The following is a 21,527-nucleotide window of genomic DNA, read 5'->3' as shown; positions in this document are numbered from 1 at the left end:
TATACACGTTACAGGATTTATTGCTGTAGAAAAATATCCGTCAAACACGGAACTTTGATATCATTCGCGGTCCACCGCGGATATTCAAAATAATATACCTATGATAAAAACCCATAACTACCTAAATATTGGATATTTACTATTAGGTATAGTCAAATTTTGGTGTGTTGTCACTTGAATCAGTTTTGTTCTACCCATTTTTGTCTGAATCTACCTATCATATAAAATTATGAGAAAATGTCTGGAGAATAAAATGCAAGAAGTATACGTAGGTACCTACCGATTAGAAGTGCGAACAATAATCGTTGTGCAGCGTGTTAAACATAATAATACGATTAAAAAATAACGAATATCGCATAATGTTATATTGGTATATAATATATTATAGTACACACACGAGAAACTTTATATACATATACATATCATGTACTGTACAAACGTTTATAGTAAAAAAAATAAATAGTTAATGATAATAATAAAGTAAAAGCGCTATCATATCTAGTTTTTTTCCCCCGTCTTCTCAACCGATATATTATAATGGGCGTTTCTCATCAAAATCGAGCAATTTAACGACGGCCCCGGACGCAATAATTATTAATAACCCGACAAAGTTTCATCTCGCATCGCACTACAGTGGCGTTCGCGGTTCACACGAATCACTGCAGCAGCAAGACCGTTGGAATACAGTGTACCTACCTATTATTATAGCAGATATACCTGGGTGTATAGGTACCGGCTATGTATAGGTTTATACCTAGGTATGCCAAAGAAGAAGAAGATGGCTAAAACGGACGGCGACGAGCAAAATAATACCTATATAACATAATATTAGATAATAATAATATAACAATAAAAAATATAAATCCGTCGCAGAGTGTATTATAAAGTAATTTTCTGTACGTGTATATTCTGTGTTCCGTGTATATACTATATACTGTTTAATTTTCTATTTCAATATTATAACGTTTAAGTCTCTCGACCCGCGCGCCACCACCACCGCATGACGACACCACGGCCGAACAATAGCTATCAACCGCCAAATGGATTTTCACGTTTGATAATACTAATAATATATGCATTAAAAAAAATAACAAATCCCCACGTGTTAAAAATGCTATATCCCGCGTTCTTTATGCATTTTTATTATTCTACAATACATCAGAGAGAGACCGAAACACGAAGTACAATTTTTTTTTAAACACAATATATACCTATGTGATACATATTATATTATATACGTTCAACTTTTATTGCTCCGGATAATGTTCGCGTTTTGCTCGCGCCCCACACAATATTATACTTACATTATTATATTATTATACCGAGTACCATACGTACGTCGTCGTATAATACGTCTACCTATATATTATAATGTGTACACGCGTATAATAATATGACTTTTAAATTTAATTATAACCCGGTCAATAAATTCCCCTCCATCACCCCTTCCCCCCGCGGGACTGGCAACGAGACGACGTCTGTTGTAGTTCGCATCACCCCATTACATCACGCAATTAAGACGCGTGTCCGACCGCAGTTTGTTTAATAGAAAACCATATAATAATACTATAATGGCATATATATATATTATATGCGTGTATTGTACACACTACACATACATACGGTACATGTCCGGTCGGTCATATTTTTGTAAGAAGTCGGCATGGTTTTTTTATTATATTATAATATTATATTATCGTGTATACATACATTTCGTAAAATATTATAATAATATTGTGCGCGTACCTACCTGTACCTATATATACCTACACTATCGTATCAGACATATTTCATATGGGTACCTACGTGACGAGTGAAATAATAATATTATAAATTATTATTATAAATGTTAAAGGAGGAAAATATTTTCCATCTGATTTATATAATACGTCGTCGCGGGACGTTTGGAATAATCAGACGTCGCGCGTCTCTCATTAACATTTCAATGCGCCTTTTGTCTTTCGGAATCCCGACGTATATTATTTTGACACAAGTGTCCTATATATTATTATTATGTATATTAATACTGAGCGCAGATGTATAGTACATTATACGTACAGTATAATATAATAATATAAATACGTATATACGCATATAGGTATATATCGTACACAGTTACTCTAAAATAACGCTCATTCTTTTCTCCCTCCCTGCAAGAGCGAGTGCACCGAGTGCAGTGCTCGTGAGTGTGTTATAATAATGATATTATGTGTGCGTGCGTTTTCTTTAATATTTTTTTTCAATTATTTATGGGGGCTCATTTTTTACCGAGGCAGCATAATATCACATAGTGTACGGACACTCTTTGGTTTCGGGGGTCTCCGGGGATCTCCTACGCCGACGTCAACAACGATGACATGTGTTCGGCCCGTGTCAAAAAGACCGCAACGTGCGCGCGTTCCGACCACCTATCATCGCGTACATTGTGTCCGGGAGACCTCACCGACTGCACGATCTCGATTTGTTTGGTGACAAAAATGGAATGCTGTTTTTTTTTCTACTAACCGATTATAATATATATACACACATACACACACTCACACGCATATATATGCGTGTGTGTGTGTGTTTGTACTTTTTTGGTCGCATAACGTTTCCGACAAATTGGTACACGACGACTACACGTTCATGCGAGATTTAGAGCGCGTTTCCATACTGATGCGGAGAAAAAAATAACCGTAACACAATATTTAAAAGACGTATTTTGTTGTGTCCATCGTGAATCATAGTTTGCTGAACAATTTAGTTTGTACGGTACAGGATGTATTAATCATCGTTTATCATATTATTATACTGTAAATTAAATTATATAATTCAATAACTAAACTACCTATATATTATATTGTCTTGAGTAAAAATAATTTAAAAATCTAATCCCATAATATTCATCCTGCTGTAGACCGTCGTGTAAATAATTTTTGTGAATTTAAATTTAAATTTCGTATAATATACTTGAAAATTGGTGATTATTATTATTATCGAGGTCGTAAAAAAAAATTACAAATCGCTAAACCATCCAATGTAGTATCATATTATTACTCTAACATTGCTATAACTTAATGTCAATTCGTATGCATACAAATTAGATTTTCGTAAGTTAATCCAAGAAATTAGAAGTTTAACTATTATGCTAGTGCATTAAAAAATTATATTAGTTCAATGGGTTTCTTCAGATTAATATTAATACATCACATTGAATTTAATTTTATAAGGAAAATTAGATTGCAAAATTGTTAAATTGTTAAAAGTTTTAAAATTTTGTCAGATTTTTCCATAAAATTTGTCTTTTTATTTAAAAAACAGACAAAAATCCGGACAAAAACGTCATTCAACACATATAATTGCATTTTAGTATGGGTATGCTATAATATTTTACCAGTTGTAAATTTTAAATAAATAAATAAAATGCTTGTACATTTTAACAAACGGAATAATTTATATCATTTATATAATCGTATTTTTTTCTATTTCAACTTTCTATATATTATCTTTAGACTATAGACAACTGCAGCAATTGTTCTAATTCAAACAGATACGGTTTTCGCAATCGTTCGGCAATGCCATTCACACTCATTACCCATTGGCCATTGGTCCCAGATTAAACAACTTATGTATTGTTCAAACACTCGAAAAGGAGTGTAGTAAGAATCTAACGACCGTAACGAAGTATAGATTGAACAGAAGACAAAAACCAACGTTCGTAAATAATTATTACATTATCAGATATTCAGATTATTGAAAGTTTAATAAAAAAGCAACAGGTAATAATGAATTTAATATTGAATTGAGAAATATCTTAGCTAACAAATTATTAAAATACACACCCACAAAAACGTACTATAAATTATATATTGGACATTGGTACGTAACCCGGCTATAAAATATAATTTTTGGATTTTAAGCTTCAAATTTAATCGATGAATAAATGTTAGGTAAATTTAATTTTAGAGCGTTTGAGTTGTTATACGAACTAGCTACGACTGAATTTTGAAACAGTATAACTAAAATTTTCTTTAATTTAGTTAAATAATATACCATAATTATTAATGAAATAAAATGTTTTAAAATAAATTGATATTACATTAAATTTGATCGGATGGGTCTAAAATACTATTACAATTATTTCGATGATAATATTACGAGGTTAAAAAAAAACGGAAAATGCAAACGATAATTTTACAGTAATTAGGTATACCTAGGTATACATAAAGTGGTTAATAATAAATTACAGAGACTGCAGGGGTTGACGAATTTCGTACAGATGTGTCCACCGTGTGTTACTAAGAGAAGTATCCTGGTGAGTAAACCAATATACAGTGTGTTAGTATCGACATATAAAAATGTTTTATCGTCGTCGTACGCTACCTATTTACTCGATGTGCAGCGCTAATTCTTATAATAACAAATAATATTATAATAATGATTGTGAGACTTGAATACGGTGATTATAATTAGACGACAGCCGGACACAAACAGGATTGTCGATCGGCGCCTGTGCCCTTGGCTTCGGACTTGTACAGACACACACACTTGCCACATATATTATTATATATTTACATATGTCATAATATTACAATATATATTATAGCAGCACACAACCGAAATCGATCGGAAACGATCGACGCACTCTGCAGAGTATACATTACACTATACTCGGTGACCGGTATATATATTATAACCTGACAAGTCGTACATTATTGCCATGTATAGTATGATATGCCGAGTTTTTTGCTGAATTTTTTGACGGTATACGAGAAGAAAATGTTCGTGTCGTACCAAGTCGTTCGATAATACCTATTTTCAATGTCCACCTCTCCCGTATAGTCACAGTTTTTTTTTAAACGATTAACTTTATTTTAATAATCGTAAACAGGCGTATATAGAAACATTAGGAACGTCCATATTTTGTTCAAAGGGTAAATTATTCGTGAATGCCAATAATATTGCCAACCCGTATACGTATAAATATACGAAAAAAAGTAAACGCGCGTGTCAGTGACAGAGACTTCGACGGCCGCATAGGAAATACATCAAGTAGGTACGCATGTAATTAATATTGTGTAACATTATAGAACATTAGTTGTACCTGTTTTTTCTTTATCATCTTAATCGAAATCATAATGATATGATATTGTATTATTTTATTTCATTCCAATTTCCAAAATATATGTCTGATGATATAACATTGATTACGCGTTGTTGGAACGAATGGAACGTTATTACATCAACATATGTATATTGGGTTGCCAATCTTTGAGCCTTGATATTTATCGGAAGCCACCTCCTATAATCCCCCTAAACATTGATAAAATCTTTAGCTATGTTTAACACAGACTGGTTACACCTCGTGCCGTAATTATTATTAACATATTTTTAAACTAAAAAATGTAATGTATTTTCATCCATGTTTTAAGCATATAATTGTATACACAAAATAAATCATAAGTTTAGATTTATCAACATTGGGCAGTATTTTATTTTATCTCTTTCGTATTTTTTTTTAACAATATACTTATTTTAACGGTATATATACTATTTAGGAAATTGAAATTCAAAATATTATTTTCAATACAACAATTAAACTGTCAAATAATATATAATAAATTGAGATTTAATGGATTTCCTAAAGTGGGTGGTATCAAATATGTTATTATTAAAACTCCATCAATTAATTTATAAATTTAAGTGCAGAATTGATTGAACGCTTTATAATTAAGTGAACGAGTTTCAAGGGCCAATGTAATTTATACCGCATAGTTATAATAATTAATTTTGTTATTATATAGAGATATATTATAAGATAGCAACACTATATATATATACCTACTTTTATACTATATATACTTAAACTTATAATTTTATAATGTTTATGTTATATACATAATTTTTGTATATTTTTTCATGGATATCGTGTATTATATATTATCTAAATTGAAAAATAAATTTTTTAAATTTGACAGAGCTCTAGATATTTAAATATCTCTTTGATAAAACTCTGAGATAGTTTAGTTTTAAAATAAATAATTTTGGATTGGAAGGAGGAAGTAGAAAATTGAGAAGAAAAGAAGAGGATGTTTGGCAGGATGGTATCAACGGCATAAAAAATAAATTTAATAACTGTATTATAGAGACAACATTCTAGAAGATATAATGTTTTTATATAATAACAGCGAAATTGGTTTTTTTTATGTAGACATTTTTACTTTTTTTTCTCACTGGTTAAAATTTAAAAGAAAGTAAACTAAATGTGACAAGCTTTAAAATTTCAAATACTTCATCTTCGTACTCCAAAGTTCTATCTAATTTCACGGTTGGTTTTATGTATTTTATAATTTAATTTTTTCGAATATTAAAAGCGTCATGCAGTTTAGCGATGTTTGATCATTGAGGTATATAGGAACGGGTTATACCGCTATATAAAGCAAACGGTTTCAAAGAAGTTTATCCATCATATAAACTGTTTCAGCCAGTGCAATTTTTCATATTGTTTAATTTGTATAGATGATTTACATAATATTAAAATGAGAAATTAATAATTAGTTTTATTATTAAAATACTTTAAGTGCCACCGAAATATATTTTTTTTAAACGTTGAATATTAGGTAATAATAATAATAATAATAAAATAATAATTTAAAAATGAACACTGAGTTCAAAGGTTAGTGCAAGTCTGGTCAGAATGATCAGTTACATATATGGCGGCCCATATTATATTGTTTTGGTAGTAGGTCTCAAAAAAGTTTGGTCCGAATATAGTAGTTTTATTTAATTCTGCCATGACACTTCGTGTTAGCCGCAAAAGGTTCTACTCTTGAATATCTATTATTTTAACGGTGCCTATAATATGACAAGTGATGGTCTATAAATTGTGATGTTACTTTGTCAGATTAACAAACAAAAATTAAAATAATACGACAACACCTATTATGTTGTACTATGTGGCCATACGATGTATTATTATTTAAATAAGGTTAAAATTTGATGGGTATATAATATGATGAAACGCTTTAAAATTATTAAATATTATATTAAATTATTATTTTTGCCTATTGTTATTGTATTTTTTTATATCGTTATTCATTGCAATCACGAAATAATAGGCACGATTAAATAAATTAGTAATTTAATTTTATACTAGGTATAAAATATTTTTCTCAAATAAATAGAATATTTCAGGTGCCTATAATTTAATACAAGATATAGAGCGTATTATAATATGATGATATGTAAAATGATTAATGATACATCATCACGAAGCTTGATAAAATATAATAAATATCGTTATTAAATTACATTATAGAAACCGCATAATATTATATTCGTATCGTGTGTAATAAAAATACCTACGTCGATTCTCTATTAGGTAGTACATATATACCTATAGTGCCTGGGTATAATTTCAGCCTTTACAAAAAACGCAGTGCCAGAGAAATTAAATCGTTGGAGGGCGGTATAAAGGGGACGGAGTACATACTAAACAAAATTACCTGGTGAACATGTTGGACGAATTGGCCTGGAAATCCAGCTTGATGGTTCGAGTCAAAACTAAACAACGAAAAAGAAAAACTAAAACCGTTCCAGTACTCGCCGTACGAAATACGTAAGTAGATAATGCACTGAAATTACGACAACGACGACGACGACGACGACGACACCGACGTACGAAACGCACCGTTCGCGTTCGATTATGTGCGTTTCACATTTCCGGTCGGAAGTCGATGCGCACACGAAAAATACGAACGGGAATCATGACGGGAAAAAAAAAAATTTACAAATAAATCGAAAACCCCGGACAATAACGACAATGGTAGTAATTTTACTGCGAGTGGCCCGGAAAACTGTTTGAAATAATAACGACTGACGACGCCGAGACGTTCATGCGTGAACGTGGTACACGTATAATAATATTATTATCATGTGCGACCGCACGTGAACCGGTCCGTCCGCGCGTTTGAGACTGCGGCTGTCTTCTTCGCGTCCACCCGCACAAGCGCGGCGGCGGCGGTACCCCCGCCCCGGTACGCTCACCAGGTAACCGGTCCGGAACATCATTGGTTGATGGTCCGCGGACCGCCCAGTCGTTGGTATACGCCGCCGAGCGCTGTCACGTGTTCCCGCCGCCGCCTAGCCACGTGCTACTCCGCCACCGCACAATAAATATAATATTATCACGTAGGTATATTATAATATTATGGTATAATAATAATAATATGATATATTGGCAGGCACGCGAGACCAATAATAAATAATAATAATAATATTATTCAGGTTTACTCGTTTAGGGTATATTATATATGTATTATAATTTATAATCACTGGTTTTCGATTGTTTAAACTAAATCCGTATTGCAATATTAAAACCTTATAATATATTGTATTATAGCTGATCATGCAGCGCGGCGTTGTCCCTGACAAATTAAACGCCAGTGGATTAGTATAAGTCATCTTCTTAAACTCTATTAAGAGGACGCTATACACGGCCATTTGTTGTCTTCGTCTTACGAGTGCGTCACATATAGCACATTTGCGCCCAGGAGAACGCGTTTAGCTCCGTTAGTTGAAAAATTAGAGTGAATATCGATCTATAACGCTAACATTATTATGAAACTATTGATGGCAACAGGTAAGTACATAGTAGTGGTAGCTGTGAAATTTAGTTGCCTCAGTGACACCATTAAGTTCAGTTAAGTATACAAATTGATTTTTGTTGATTATATATTGTTGAGGAACAATATATTAAGCACTTGTAACTGAATACATTTGATTACATGTACAAAATAATTAGTATTTGTAACATAATTGAATATTTAGTATGATACACCATTTTGTACCTATAACAGGGCATGTTTGTATCGGTTCAAGTAATTTTTGTTGTACTTACAAATTTACTCTTCATTCCTAACTAATAATTTTGTTGTTAATACTTAAATTTGTATTTATTGGTATACAACTTTTAGTTACATTTACAGTATTTGTTTTGTTACCATTACTCAATTAACTGATTACATGTAGGTACTGAATATTTTGATAAGTTTAAATTTACTCTTGTTTGTTATGGTTACAAAACTTTTTAGTTAATATACGTATACCAATAAATATATTTATTTTATTTAAATATTCACTACAGTTTAAATATTAGATAGGTAACATAATATTTATGATTTATTTAAATATAATCTTAAATTTTAAATATTCACATATGTATATAAAATAAACTAATATACTTAAAAATAAGCAAGTAAAAAATATCTGAGTACTGTTATATATTTACAGATATAATATGTTATATGATTGAATATAAGCAAACAAATTAATAGGCCAAATTATATAATACAAATGTACATATTTTATTATTATAATAAATTATACCGACTCCTATGTCAAGTTTAACTTGAAAAATTATAATATGATATATGTATATAAGCACATAGTTTACAATTTAAAAAACAAAATGCCATTATTTTAAAATAATCTTAAATTTTAAATATTCATATTATATTATTTATATAAAATAAAAAACAAATTACCTGACCAAATTATATAATACAAATGAACATATTTTACAGTTATAATAAATTATACTGACTCCTATGTTAAATTTAACTTGATAATAATAATAATTTATTCTGTAATATATATATTTAAAAAAAAATTACAACGGATCACAAACTGTCACATATTTTGTTCCATTTAACACAACATTTAAAGTATTTAGTATAGGAGAAATAAATGAGTATTAGAAAATAAAACAATTATTTAATTCGTGGATTTCAACTTCATAAGCATAAAATTGCTCATCAAACCCTATTGTAGTAAACATACAACACTCAAAAATGATTCTTTCAGACCCATTAAGAAAAATATCTTTTATTAATATAAATTGTGGGTTTTCATCATCTACATCTCTAGTTAATACTACGGCAGTCTCTAATAGCAAACAACTACATTCTGTCAGAAACCCTCCACCCAGACAACACAAGACGCATGATAACCTTTATTACTAAGTCCAACCTTATCAATAGTATTTAATATATAACTTATATAACATGTAAATAATTTAGAGTTAAACTCTTTGTCGCCAATGGCCATAGTTGCAAAGGCCTAATTCAATTAAAAAAAAAAAAATAAGTACAATTATTACATTATTCCAATATCAGAAATAAAAGCATTAACAGCTGTAAAATTTTTGTCAAATGGAGTTTCTAATTTAAATAAGCCTTTTTGAAAAAGTGCCAAATCACTTCACACTCAACTGGATATTCTGCATTGAAAGTTATTATTATTTTGAAGCAACAGTCTACTGAATCAATTATGGAATTTAATTAATAAAATGTATCATCAACAACAACCAAGTAGTTTAAAATATTGTTTAGAGTAGGACCGACTATTATAATGTATGGTTGTAAAGTATGACCCAAACCGATAAATTTTTCTCTTCTACGTGTTATTGATTCCTGCACTTCAACATTGCTTTTGACATGTGTAATGAATCCGTCTCTTATTTCAAGTTTTGAAGCTTTCCATTGAGTATTTGATTTTTTTCCTCTAGAAATGGCCGACGCAATCAAGAAAGGGAGAGACTTAAAAAGCAGCAATGTTTGAAGATTCTTCATAACCTGTAAATAACAAAAATATTAAGTTTATATTCTATACATAATGCATAAAACCAACTTTAAAGTATACTACCAACCTTCCACTCCCAATTGTATGTACTCTTTCAAAGTCTGAATAATTACAACTTCTTTGGTTTTCTTTAATTTTTCTGCAGCTAATTCAAATATTCTTTTTTTACACAACGGCAGATTTTGATACAAATTGTCAGAATACTTAGAATACACCACATTAAAATCTGTTAACATAGCAATTATATTTACAAAGTAGATAAAATCTAAACAATAAACCTTTATACTCACAAGAAAATATCCTGTTGGTCTGTTTAATGCCGGATATTCAGCCATATAGGATGCAATGGATTGTCCATCCTTGGACAATTGTACTTTTAAACGAGTGAGAGCAGTTAACAACCAATGTTTTTCGACAAGTGTCCAAGGATCACTTGAATTGCGCAGGCAGTTCAAATTTTCTTCAACAGATGCAGGATTGTCTGTCTGATTTTTTACAATATGTTGAAGTGCTTCTGGAAGTAAAAGCGCAGGAGAAGCACGGCCAGAGGAAGTTATTAAGGTAATCTAAAAGCTTGCCTTTTGCGGCCCTTTTTAAACCAGGTCCATATGATAAATACGGGATAAAGTAAGTGGGGGTTCGTTCTTTGTTAAATATTGTAGTTATTTCATAAGCAAGTTCTTGTAATCTAACTGAAGATACCCTGACATTTACATCTACACTGAGTTTGTTACTAATTATTAAATTGCAAAGATGTTTACGACCAATACTGTCTAAAAGACCACTTTCATGGTAGGAGCTAATAAAGATCTGCCTTCATTGGTACCTTTGAGCCATTCCAATAACCCCTGCAAAAGAAAATAATATATATAAGTATTTTAATGCCAATATAAAAGGAGCAACATACAACCGTATTGCTACCAGAACTATTTTGGACACAATAATTATAACCATTACTTACTGTTGTTGGTTGTGAAGCTATATGTGTATTTTGGGGTTGTGTTGACTTTCGTGTTATCGGCCACATTTTGAATATCTTCGTAAAACAATTTAATGGTTTCAATTGATTGCTAAAATATAAAAAATATATTTATAATTCAACAAAATATAGAGCATGAATAAACTAAATTAAATAGTTTTATTTATGCTTACATCAGAAGTGCTGGGTATTGACGCAATTTCACTATTACTTGTTAATAAAGATTCTTTATGAGATGATTCGATATGCTGAAATAAATACATCACTATAAATACTGAAAGATACTAAAATGTAATTTTTTGAAGTTTTGTTAACAAGTCATTAAATTGCATTTAAAATGTAAATGTTTATTACACATATAATAGTATAAGTAGTATAATATAATAAACTAGTATATTCAATCTATGATAGTATTAACAACTAAGTAATAATTAAATAGAACTTATATTCACCTCAGATGAACTACTATGTTCAATAAAAATATTACTGCAAGATTCAACAACCTAAAAACGTATAGCCATAAATTAAAATGTCAACTAATGATTTTTAATTTAACGTTTTGAGTTTGAATGAATTTAATAAATATGTATACCTATTGTATATAAATAATGAACATTCAAATTTAAAAAAAAATTATTTAAGTTATACTATATTATACATTGGGCAATCCTTGAATTAGGTACAATAGATTTCCACTGTTCCAAATTTGAAATAAACCTAGCTCTATGGCCAGCGTTAGGTAACAATTCTTTGATTATTTCATAGTTTAGACAGGGAAGTGTCCTCATATCAACGTCATTGGCTATTCAAAGCAAAAAATCATAAAATTGTAATAAACTAAGCTTTTCTTAACAAAAAAAAATATTTGAATTTTGAGAAAAAATCTTCCCTAAGTACATAAGACAAAAAAATGTATTATTTTATTAATTTCAGTATCCTAATGTAAGTAAGCGATAAAGATATTGTATAATATATGAAATACATATTTTCATTTGCATAGTATTTTAATTGATTATTGTTATTATCAATATTATTAATATTTAAAGAGGACGTCGCACTAACAAATTGTGTTGTCTTACTAATGTAGGTACAACATGAAAAATTTGAGTTCAGCAGAATCCATGTTATGTTAGATTAAATATTAGAATTAATTTACCTATTATCAATCTTAAATGTGACTATGTGAGAACATTAAATAAAGCATCTCACTGGATTTTATTGAAATTTTCATTTTAAAGTGAGTTATAGCTAACTTTAAAATGATGTTAACTCGTTTTAAAGTTGTAATAATAATAAAATCCTATAAGATACTCTAGATTATATTCTCACCTTTAAGTTTGATCACAGGTAAATTTACTGTAATACTAAATATAACCACATAAAATGGATTCTGCTGTACGGAAATTTGCTATTTTGTACGTTTGTAAGACGGAAACATAACATCGGGTGCAAGGTTCTGTTAATACACACAAGTTATAATAGACCTAACTACCTATGTAAGATAAGTATTGTCCTTAGGTATTATCCATACAGAACATCCATTTTTTCAATTAATTATTTTATTAAACTTACCTTGGAACGTATCAATATATTGAGATAGTTCCCAAGCCGTCAGGAAGTCTGCTGTGTCGTCTCTGCTATTACCATCGGCCATTGTTGGGTTTAAATGTTGTAACTTGTAAGTAAATTGTAAGATCAAATAAAATGCACAAAATAAAAGTTGAAATAAAATATGAAATATTAGATGCTTTCGGGTCTGAAACAAGTGTAGAGAAAGAATAACTTTACCGACATCCTTTGTTGAAAGCACAGTCACTATTATAATAATAGTCTAGTATAGTGCCGCTGGCGACAAAAATAGATGGTATTACCACAATGCCACACATAATTTGTTATCTACACCAATTATTCGGTGATCGTATCAAAATAAAACGTTTCCTATAATCAACCGTTTTGTAAGTTGTAACATATATTATTAGATATTATATAATACGTAATTATCGTGTATTAAAATTTACCGACCTATTGTGTTACCAACATATTATTTTGTGTGAACAACATTCAAAAATGTGTTACATTTAAAATAAATAAGTACTGTAAGTGATACCAAACCTTACGCCAGTATACTTAAATTGTTGATTCTCATAAATAACTGTTATTATAATACACTTATAAGTTAGTACAGCAAAATAATTTTTAACAGTAATACATTTGAACGTGTGGCTAATTATGAAGTTATGTTAACCAACGATTATAGTAAAAGTTACAGTTTTCTGTTTGTGTTCACCTTTTATTATCTAACTGACCATTTTTGTTAATTGGTAAATCAATATTTTTTTCAGTGATGTTTTGACCAAGTATCAAGTAGGTACGGTCTAAAATTATATCCAATCATCTGATAACGATTTAATTTTATATAACCAGTGTCAAGTGTCAACCCTAAACAAACAAAAAAATATTCGTTTTCATGGGCCCCTAATGAAATTGCGAATCTTCAAAAATCTTATTTCTTAGTGCACCCTCCGAGTCGTAGTGCAAAGGTATACCATGTAAATTTCAAGTCTCTATAAGCTATCATAGTTTTGGCTGTACCTACGTATCCGCATTGACTAATAAGGTCATCTTCTTTTATTTATACACATATTGGCAATGTTGTACAAAACAGGTACATAATACCTGCCTATACTTCCCTAATACATAATATTAATTTTACCTATATCATTTTATTATTATAGATTTTATTATTATATAGTTATCAGACGATTTTTATTATTTTTGTATTTCTCAATAATTGTATTAATATAATAATTATCAATGTGTCATAATATTAATAATAATTCATCCAACCCTTTGAGTATATTATACGCAATATACTTAAATAATATAATACATTATATCCATTGGAAATATATTATGATAAATGTTACGTGTTGAAGGTATAGTACCTATATATTATACTATATTATTGTAATGTATTTCATACACAAGTAAATTTCGCAGAAAAATTGTGATGTTAAACCAAAATAAGTGCAGTAGCCATACCTATGTACAATATATACCTTTACTTACGCGATTGAAGTCTGAGGATAATTGGTAAAATATTTTCCAAACGTCTACTTATACGAATGTGCAGCTATATGGACGACTATCTATTGTGCGTACATAATATTTATACAACAAAAGATATACTTTTTCAAATGAACTATTTTTTAGCCCGTACATTATTCATCTTCTATTCTCTATTGCATATACCTTCCTATATACTATATTTGAATTATATACCTATATAGTTTAAGTCTAATGGTTGCCAAGTTACTTTAGGAGCATCAAACATATTATATTTTATTCTCATTCGTAGAGATATGCGTGTGAAATATTTATTTTTTTATCTAAAACAAGAACATATTAATATGATCAAAAACAGTAATGTAAAAATATTTTTATATATTATTATATTTTTTTCTACTGCTACGCAGTTATCTATATTAATCTAATAACATAACAGCATAGACCACTAAATTGGTTTTTATTCCATTAATAACAATAGAGGGTATTTTTTATTAGTTGTTATACGCTATATGTATATCACGTAGGTATGTACAAGTTTTACAACTTAGAATATGATTTTATCATAAACTTATAATAATTATTATTATATCTTGTACTTACACGTTACATGGTTTGACAACCGTAACGAAAATATACTACCTTTAAAGGTAGATTATATAAAATCGTGGTAGAAAAACGCCAGCAGTATACCTACTACTTGGTTTTACACTTAAAATATCAAAAAAATTTAAGTAAAACCAAAATAGTAAGTGCGTAGTGTTATTAGTAGTTGTCGATAAAATATAAGCTGACATTTTTAATGGATTTAATACTTTAATGGAATATTACATATAATAATAGGATCGAAGAGAAAATGTTTATTTTATTAATGTAGTAACTATATAGATACATATAACCAATTAATTAGGTAACAGAGCAATGCACTTGTTTTGATGAAAAACTTGAAAAATTAAAAAAATAGGGTATTTCTTAAAGTCAATAGTTTTAAGTTTTTTACACTACGAATTATGGACTTTATCTTATAATATTGATTTAATTTTATATATTTATATTATTTTTACTTTGAATATTTTATATATTATTATAGGTATGTTGTGGAAAATAACATTATAGTATTAGGTACCTATTATAATATGTCACTATAACTTTTAAACTGAATAATTAATATTAGGCACTATTAAAATTATAATTCAAGTCTTGTATATAAGTTAAAACCAAACTATAAACATATAGTGATATTAGTGTTGTACATTTAATATTGTATGAAATATGAATGAGGATATAGTGGAAACCAAAATATTAGGTAGAGCCACATACATATTAAATAGGTATGAAATACGTGTAGCAAAAAAACAATGAACACCACAACGGAATGCAGTCAGTTTTGTGTTATTACAAGTATTGTCATATTTTCATTTTTATAAAATAAAACTAATAGGTAATAATTATTTATAAAAAGAGATAAATTAGTAAAAGAGATATCTATAGGCACTCGTATAATATGAACTATGAGTAAAGTAAAAACATTTGCTTGAGAAAGTTATTGTAAGATCTTATTCTGATTTTGATTGGAAAATAATTACTTTGATAATATTTAAGGTATGCGTAAAAATTTACGTCGTAAAGTGTGGGAAACGTTTTAACAACTCTGATTAATCAACGCGATAGTTTTTATTGGGCGCTCCGCCGTCCATGTAATGTTTATTACGAAATCACGGTGTTAATTTTTCCTAGATAGTATCTATTTTTTATTAATGCAATATATAATTTATAATAAATTATTATTATTGCTATTATATAGTAAACATACTTATATGTATATGATATACATATACCATAATACCATATTATACCATTATTGTATCGTTGCTTTGATATTCCTATAATACGCGCATACTTATGTTTGTACAAACCACAAGGACACGAGGTGAATTTTTTAACAGCGAACATTATAATTACCTATATTATATGTACCTATTTACTGAAAAATAAACATTTTTTTCCGAAATATGTTTTTTTGAAAAATTGTTTCCATAGTATTTAGTATAGCGAGGAATTAACAAAAATCACATTAATTGAGATGAAAATTATCATAGTTAGTAATATTTGATATAGAGATAATTGAATTCAAATGTATTCAATTTTTTTTAGGTTTTAACGCATTCGATGTGAATTACTAGATCACCAGCAGTCAGGGAGGAAATAGTAATACGAGAAAAGTTCCCTGAATGTAGACGATGATGTACGGTCTTCAAATCGGGGCAGGTCTAAGAATAAAATATAAAAATTAAATTTACCGACTTATGATCTTCGAGTTTTTGGTCACTTTATAAACCGGGCAAAAGAAAAAGGAATTTTTCACCTTATAGGGGTGCTTGAAAAAATTAGGTTCTTCATCCGTAAAAAATATGGATAATATATGCATAATCGTATCAACAAACTGCCATTATTTTCATTGTCATATTTTAACTAAAACCTAATAATATTTGAGCTGACGAAATATTACTTAATTCCAAATAGTAACAAAAAACCTTTGAAAACTTGTCAAAGCCACACGTAAAGTTATCGATGTCACGATGTGTTTAATGTAGCCAAGATTATTTAAAGGTGTTTCGGTGCTCATCTTGCTAATAATTACAAATGCTGTCTTTTAAGAGGCTAAATAATTTTCACTTTATTTTCGCTTTATTCTTTCATATATAGATAACGTATATCCACAAAAAAAGTCTCTAGATGTACTGCTAGCTAAGGTTCTATCTTTTAGATGCTCACACTCAGCAAAAAATGTAAGCTCAAACCAAAAACCTAAATTCTTTAATCACGATTCGTTATAAATTTAAATTCAATAATCAGCAGACGATTAATATTTCCTTTCTGTCCTAAATGCATTTATCCCTCCTTAGTATATTGTACAATTATTATTGTTCTTGTTTAATGTTTTCACATCTATGTAATTCGTATCATCGTCATTAGCTCCTTCATTACTCCTTCTAATCTTCAATGTACCCTGTACTCTTATCAATATAGTAGCTACGACACTGTATACAACCTTTCACAATATCGTATATTGTATTATGTAATGTATTTATAATAATTGTCGAGTTATAATATAGCGTGTTTACTATTTTATTAATAACTAACAATATATATATATATACATAATAGACACAATATCGTAATTATTACTATACGCCATGACGATTGAACATATATTATTATTAATATAATTAACGATTTATCCGATTTACCTATAATATTAATTTCTCTAGAGAATATTGCATACCTATTATATGTGTTCTGCAAACGACTACGACGACGACGACGACGATGATGATGATGATGATGATGACGATGATGATGACGATGACGATGACTCACGTATACCTATATGTAAGATTTCGAGGTCAATTAAAAATATATAGGTACATTGAGAACACGGTGTTTTGTAATTCAACCATGAACTATTGCCATTCGCCGATACGACAAGCTCCTGCTGCCGCAGCCGCTACCGTTATTGCGGAGGTTTTGCATTAAAACGACGTTTGTCTACACGCGCATCCGACAATGTGACGGATTTATATTTTGATCGGCCGACACAGATAAGACGGCGTATAGGCTCGTTAGTTATATGCGAACGATTTGCATTTCGCGTTGCGTCACAAAAAAAACCGACTGCAATAATGACGATTGATATAATATACCTACCGTACAACAATTATTATGGGTAATGTTATGATGGAATAAAAAATTATGACCCGTAAAAAACGTACAGTTTGCATATATTATATAGTTATTCTGTTGCTGCAATGACATAGTACATACCTAAACCCATTATTAAATGTAGGTTTACAGATAATGTATTAAACGCTTTGATTCTAGTCCGTCGAGATAATAATGATGGTCATAATAAATAGGTAGCAGCTGAGACTGCAAAACGTCCGATTTAATATATTAAATAAAACGCGAATAACACGCGACTTTGTATGGTCAGCGATAAGAGAGTCGCGAGCCGAACATTAAATATATAATTAAAAGCCTAAAAGGAGTAATACCTATTCATATTAGTATGTTAAGACGCAAGCCGCGGTTTGGCTACCCCTAATATACACGCGTATACATATTATTATTCTCAATTGTGTATATATACCAGAAAGTCGGAAAACTGCAACTCAAAATCATCCGATACGCATCCGATCCGATGCGTACTAGTCCAGAGAACACTTCCTGATGGGATTCCTAAATTAGGACCCCAGCTGTATTGGACACTATGAGGATACTCCTGGTTAGTTCCTTGGACTCCTTGTGCTGTGAGGGATAGTTCATGTTATAGTAATTAACTATTGAGCCCCTGTATAGGACACTATGAAGATACTCCTGGTTGGTTTCTTCAGTTTCTTGGACTCCTTGTGCTGTGACGGGTTGTTCATGTTATAGTCATTAACGGTTGCGCGTTTTCTAGTTGACTGATAGAACAAAATATACCTTCGTTGTCACTACAACTGTATACTGTTCGTAGAGGTGGAATATGATATCGGTTAACTGGTTATTAGTCAGTTGATAACAAAAATACATCAGTATTTATAATCTCACATACCTATTAAATTTTATATTTTTTAGTTACGATTATAGCTGGCTCCCGTTGTACAAAAAGGTAAATTTGCAAACATCTCCGGTTTTTGACTTCACAAATTCCTTCCATTTTCGTACAGACTCAGTGGAAAGGTTAACAATGTGTAGTTATTTTTATAAATTGTACCCTGAATGTAAACTATTATAAAAATGTACGTTGAATAAAAATCACAGGTAGGTGTAGGTATTGTATTGTAAATCATAAATTAAAAATAAAATGCGTCGGTATATTTTTTTAAAATTAAGTAGGGTAAGTAAATTATAAAAATTAGTGTTAAGAAATACAAAAATATTATATAAATATAAAAACCCAAACGTTAGGTAACTTTTTGAGGCACATTTTTTTCGTATACCTAATCTATTCTGGATATTTCATTAGGTGAAAATTCAGCAATGAAATCTCGTTTTTTTGGTGCTAGGCGTGCGTAACGTCGTCTTGACATGGCTGCGAGCTTTTATTGGAGTCTAAGTTATTGTTCTTCGATCGGTATTGTCAATAAGCTTAAAAATATTAATAGTCGAATACCTGAGGCATTTGGAAATTAGCCTGTAGGTGCATAAAATATTTTTCGAAGGGAGCCGTTTGGGAATTATTTTCCAACAATGGATGGGAACCGTTTGGTATAAACAGATATTTTCACACGTTTCAATACGACACTGCCCTCACAGTAACTCTAATCCTTACTCGGGATCGACTCGCATAAAGTCCTAAGCAATTTATAGTCGTATGAATAATAGATATAAAGAAAAACGAGAAATATTCGTCTAGTAGGCTGTAGACTAAGGCTGTTGAACGTTTATAATTATTACTCACCAGGAATTTGAATTCTTTCGAAGCTTCTGCTGGTTGTTTACTATAAAATCGCCATACTTTTGTTAAAAATATACAGGCTTAGTGTTTATATTATCGCTTCATTTTTGTAAGACGGTTGTCGTATTTTTTTCGAAAAGTAAAGAACACTCAGCGTAATATCGTTTAATTGATAATTATTTTGTTGTCAGCTATTACACATGCCGCGCATGTACCTATACAATGATAATATGATATCGCTTAAAGCTTTAAACCGACCAAACAAGGCCGTTTTCGTACGTACCCATAAACATACATGTCCATACAGACTTATTCGTTTAATCGGTGTGATTTAGTGCGTTGAACTCGTCACACACAGACTAAATTTCATCCGTGCAATATCATTCAACAAAGCCTCTTTTCGGGGTCGTATTTTTTGCCACTGTAATATTCTTCCAAACGGACGAGGAGACCGCGAGGAGGATGCGCGCGCCGAAGAGGGCATCGGCGCGCGACGGCTCGGAAACTGCGCCCGTCATCATTTATCAAAACGCATTCGCGAGAGAGACGCATCGTTCCATTATTTCACCGAAAACTCCTTGTAAGCGCATGCACACACACAAAAGAACCCGCGCATGTATAACAATGCGAGTGGCAAAATCATAAAAGATGATAATAATAATAATAGTGTATAAAATAGAAACGTGAACTCCACATAACGGTAAACCGAACAAAACGCGAACGGACTAATACGATGACGACTATAATATAATATAATATAATATACGAATGAACGCGAAAAATATATAGTTAGATACATGGTTGAAGCGGTGATTAGAGGAGGCTGGGGGTGACCATAATATTTGGCCTTTTTCAATGTTTTATATTAGTTATCGTATTATAATAGTCTACTGGTATTATTATTTTACTACCTATCAATCTACCATAGAGTAATATCAACACATTATTATTCATTGGGCTTGTGAAAAATATCCAAACGCGATAAATATTGAAATTGAATTTAAATTTTGATCACAATACTACAGAATATAATAATAGGTATTCCACAAGATCCCTATCTCAAGCATCCTCCAACAAATATGGAAGAATAATATACCCCTGACTCAATTTACAAATTTTTCGAAACCATAGGTATGGATACCAATATTTCAAATGAGATAATATAAGACGACTACGTAAACATGTTAATAATTTTAAACAAAAAAAAACCAAATGACAAACGCGTAGAACGCTACTCGATATTTTTCACTTAAAAGAAAACTATTGAATCATAAATATGTACTAATAAGTAACCATTCATTTTATATATAAACCTAGTGGGAATTAGGTAATTTTTTCATTTTATTTGTTTCTAGGTTGATAAACTGATAAACAAAGCGTTACAAAAAATCGATTAGAAAGTAAAAATATCAGTAA

General features: G+C 30.2%; 1 protein-coding gene and 1 long non-coding RNA gene across 4 annotated transcripts in view; both read right to left on the bottom strand.

Annotated features, from left to right (window-relative positions):
- LOC132947060 (uncharacterized) overlaps positions 1-7,942 on the bottom strand; it is a 140,770-nt gene extending 132,828 nt beyond the window's left edge. Inside the window, exon 1 of the mRNA XM_061017237.1 lies at positions 7,488-7,942. Coding sequence (XP_060873220.1) covers positions 7,488-7,498 — 11 coding nt within the window. The 5' untranslated portion in view covers positions 7,499-7,942. The remainder of the gene's footprint in view (positions 1-7,487) is intronic.
- A 1,432-nt stretch (positions 7,943-9,374) lies between these two features.
- On the bottom strand, positions 9,375-13,406 carry LOC132946868 (uncharacterized). Of its 3 annotated transcripts, none has more exons than XR_009664785.1 (7): positions 13,175-13,406; positions 12,055-12,105; positions 11,776-11,850; positions 11,585-11,693; positions 10,914-11,471; positions 10,691-10,849; positions 9,375-10,616 (listed from the first exon to the last, which is right to left on the bottom strand). It is a non-coding gene; the product is annotated as an uncharacterized LOC132946868 (long non-coding RNA). The 3 variants fall into 3 exon arrangements; XR_009664787.1 differs by lacking the exon at positions 13,175-13,406 and adding an exon at positions 12,261-12,386; XR_009664786.1 differs by lacking the exon at positions 12,055-12,105.
- Between the last annotated feature and the right edge of the window lie 8,121 nt (positions 13,407-21,527).

The sequence above is a fragment of the Metopolophium dirhodum genome, chromosome 6 (assembly GCF_019925205.1).
Source record: "Metopolophium dirhodum isolate CAU chromosome 6, ASM1992520v1, whole genome shotgun sequence".
Taxonomy (NCBI): domain Eukaryota; kingdom Metazoa; phylum Arthropoda; class Insecta; order Hemiptera; family Aphididae; genus Metopolophium; species Metopolophium dirhodum.
This window is presented reverse-complemented; position numbering and strand designations above follow the sequence as displayed.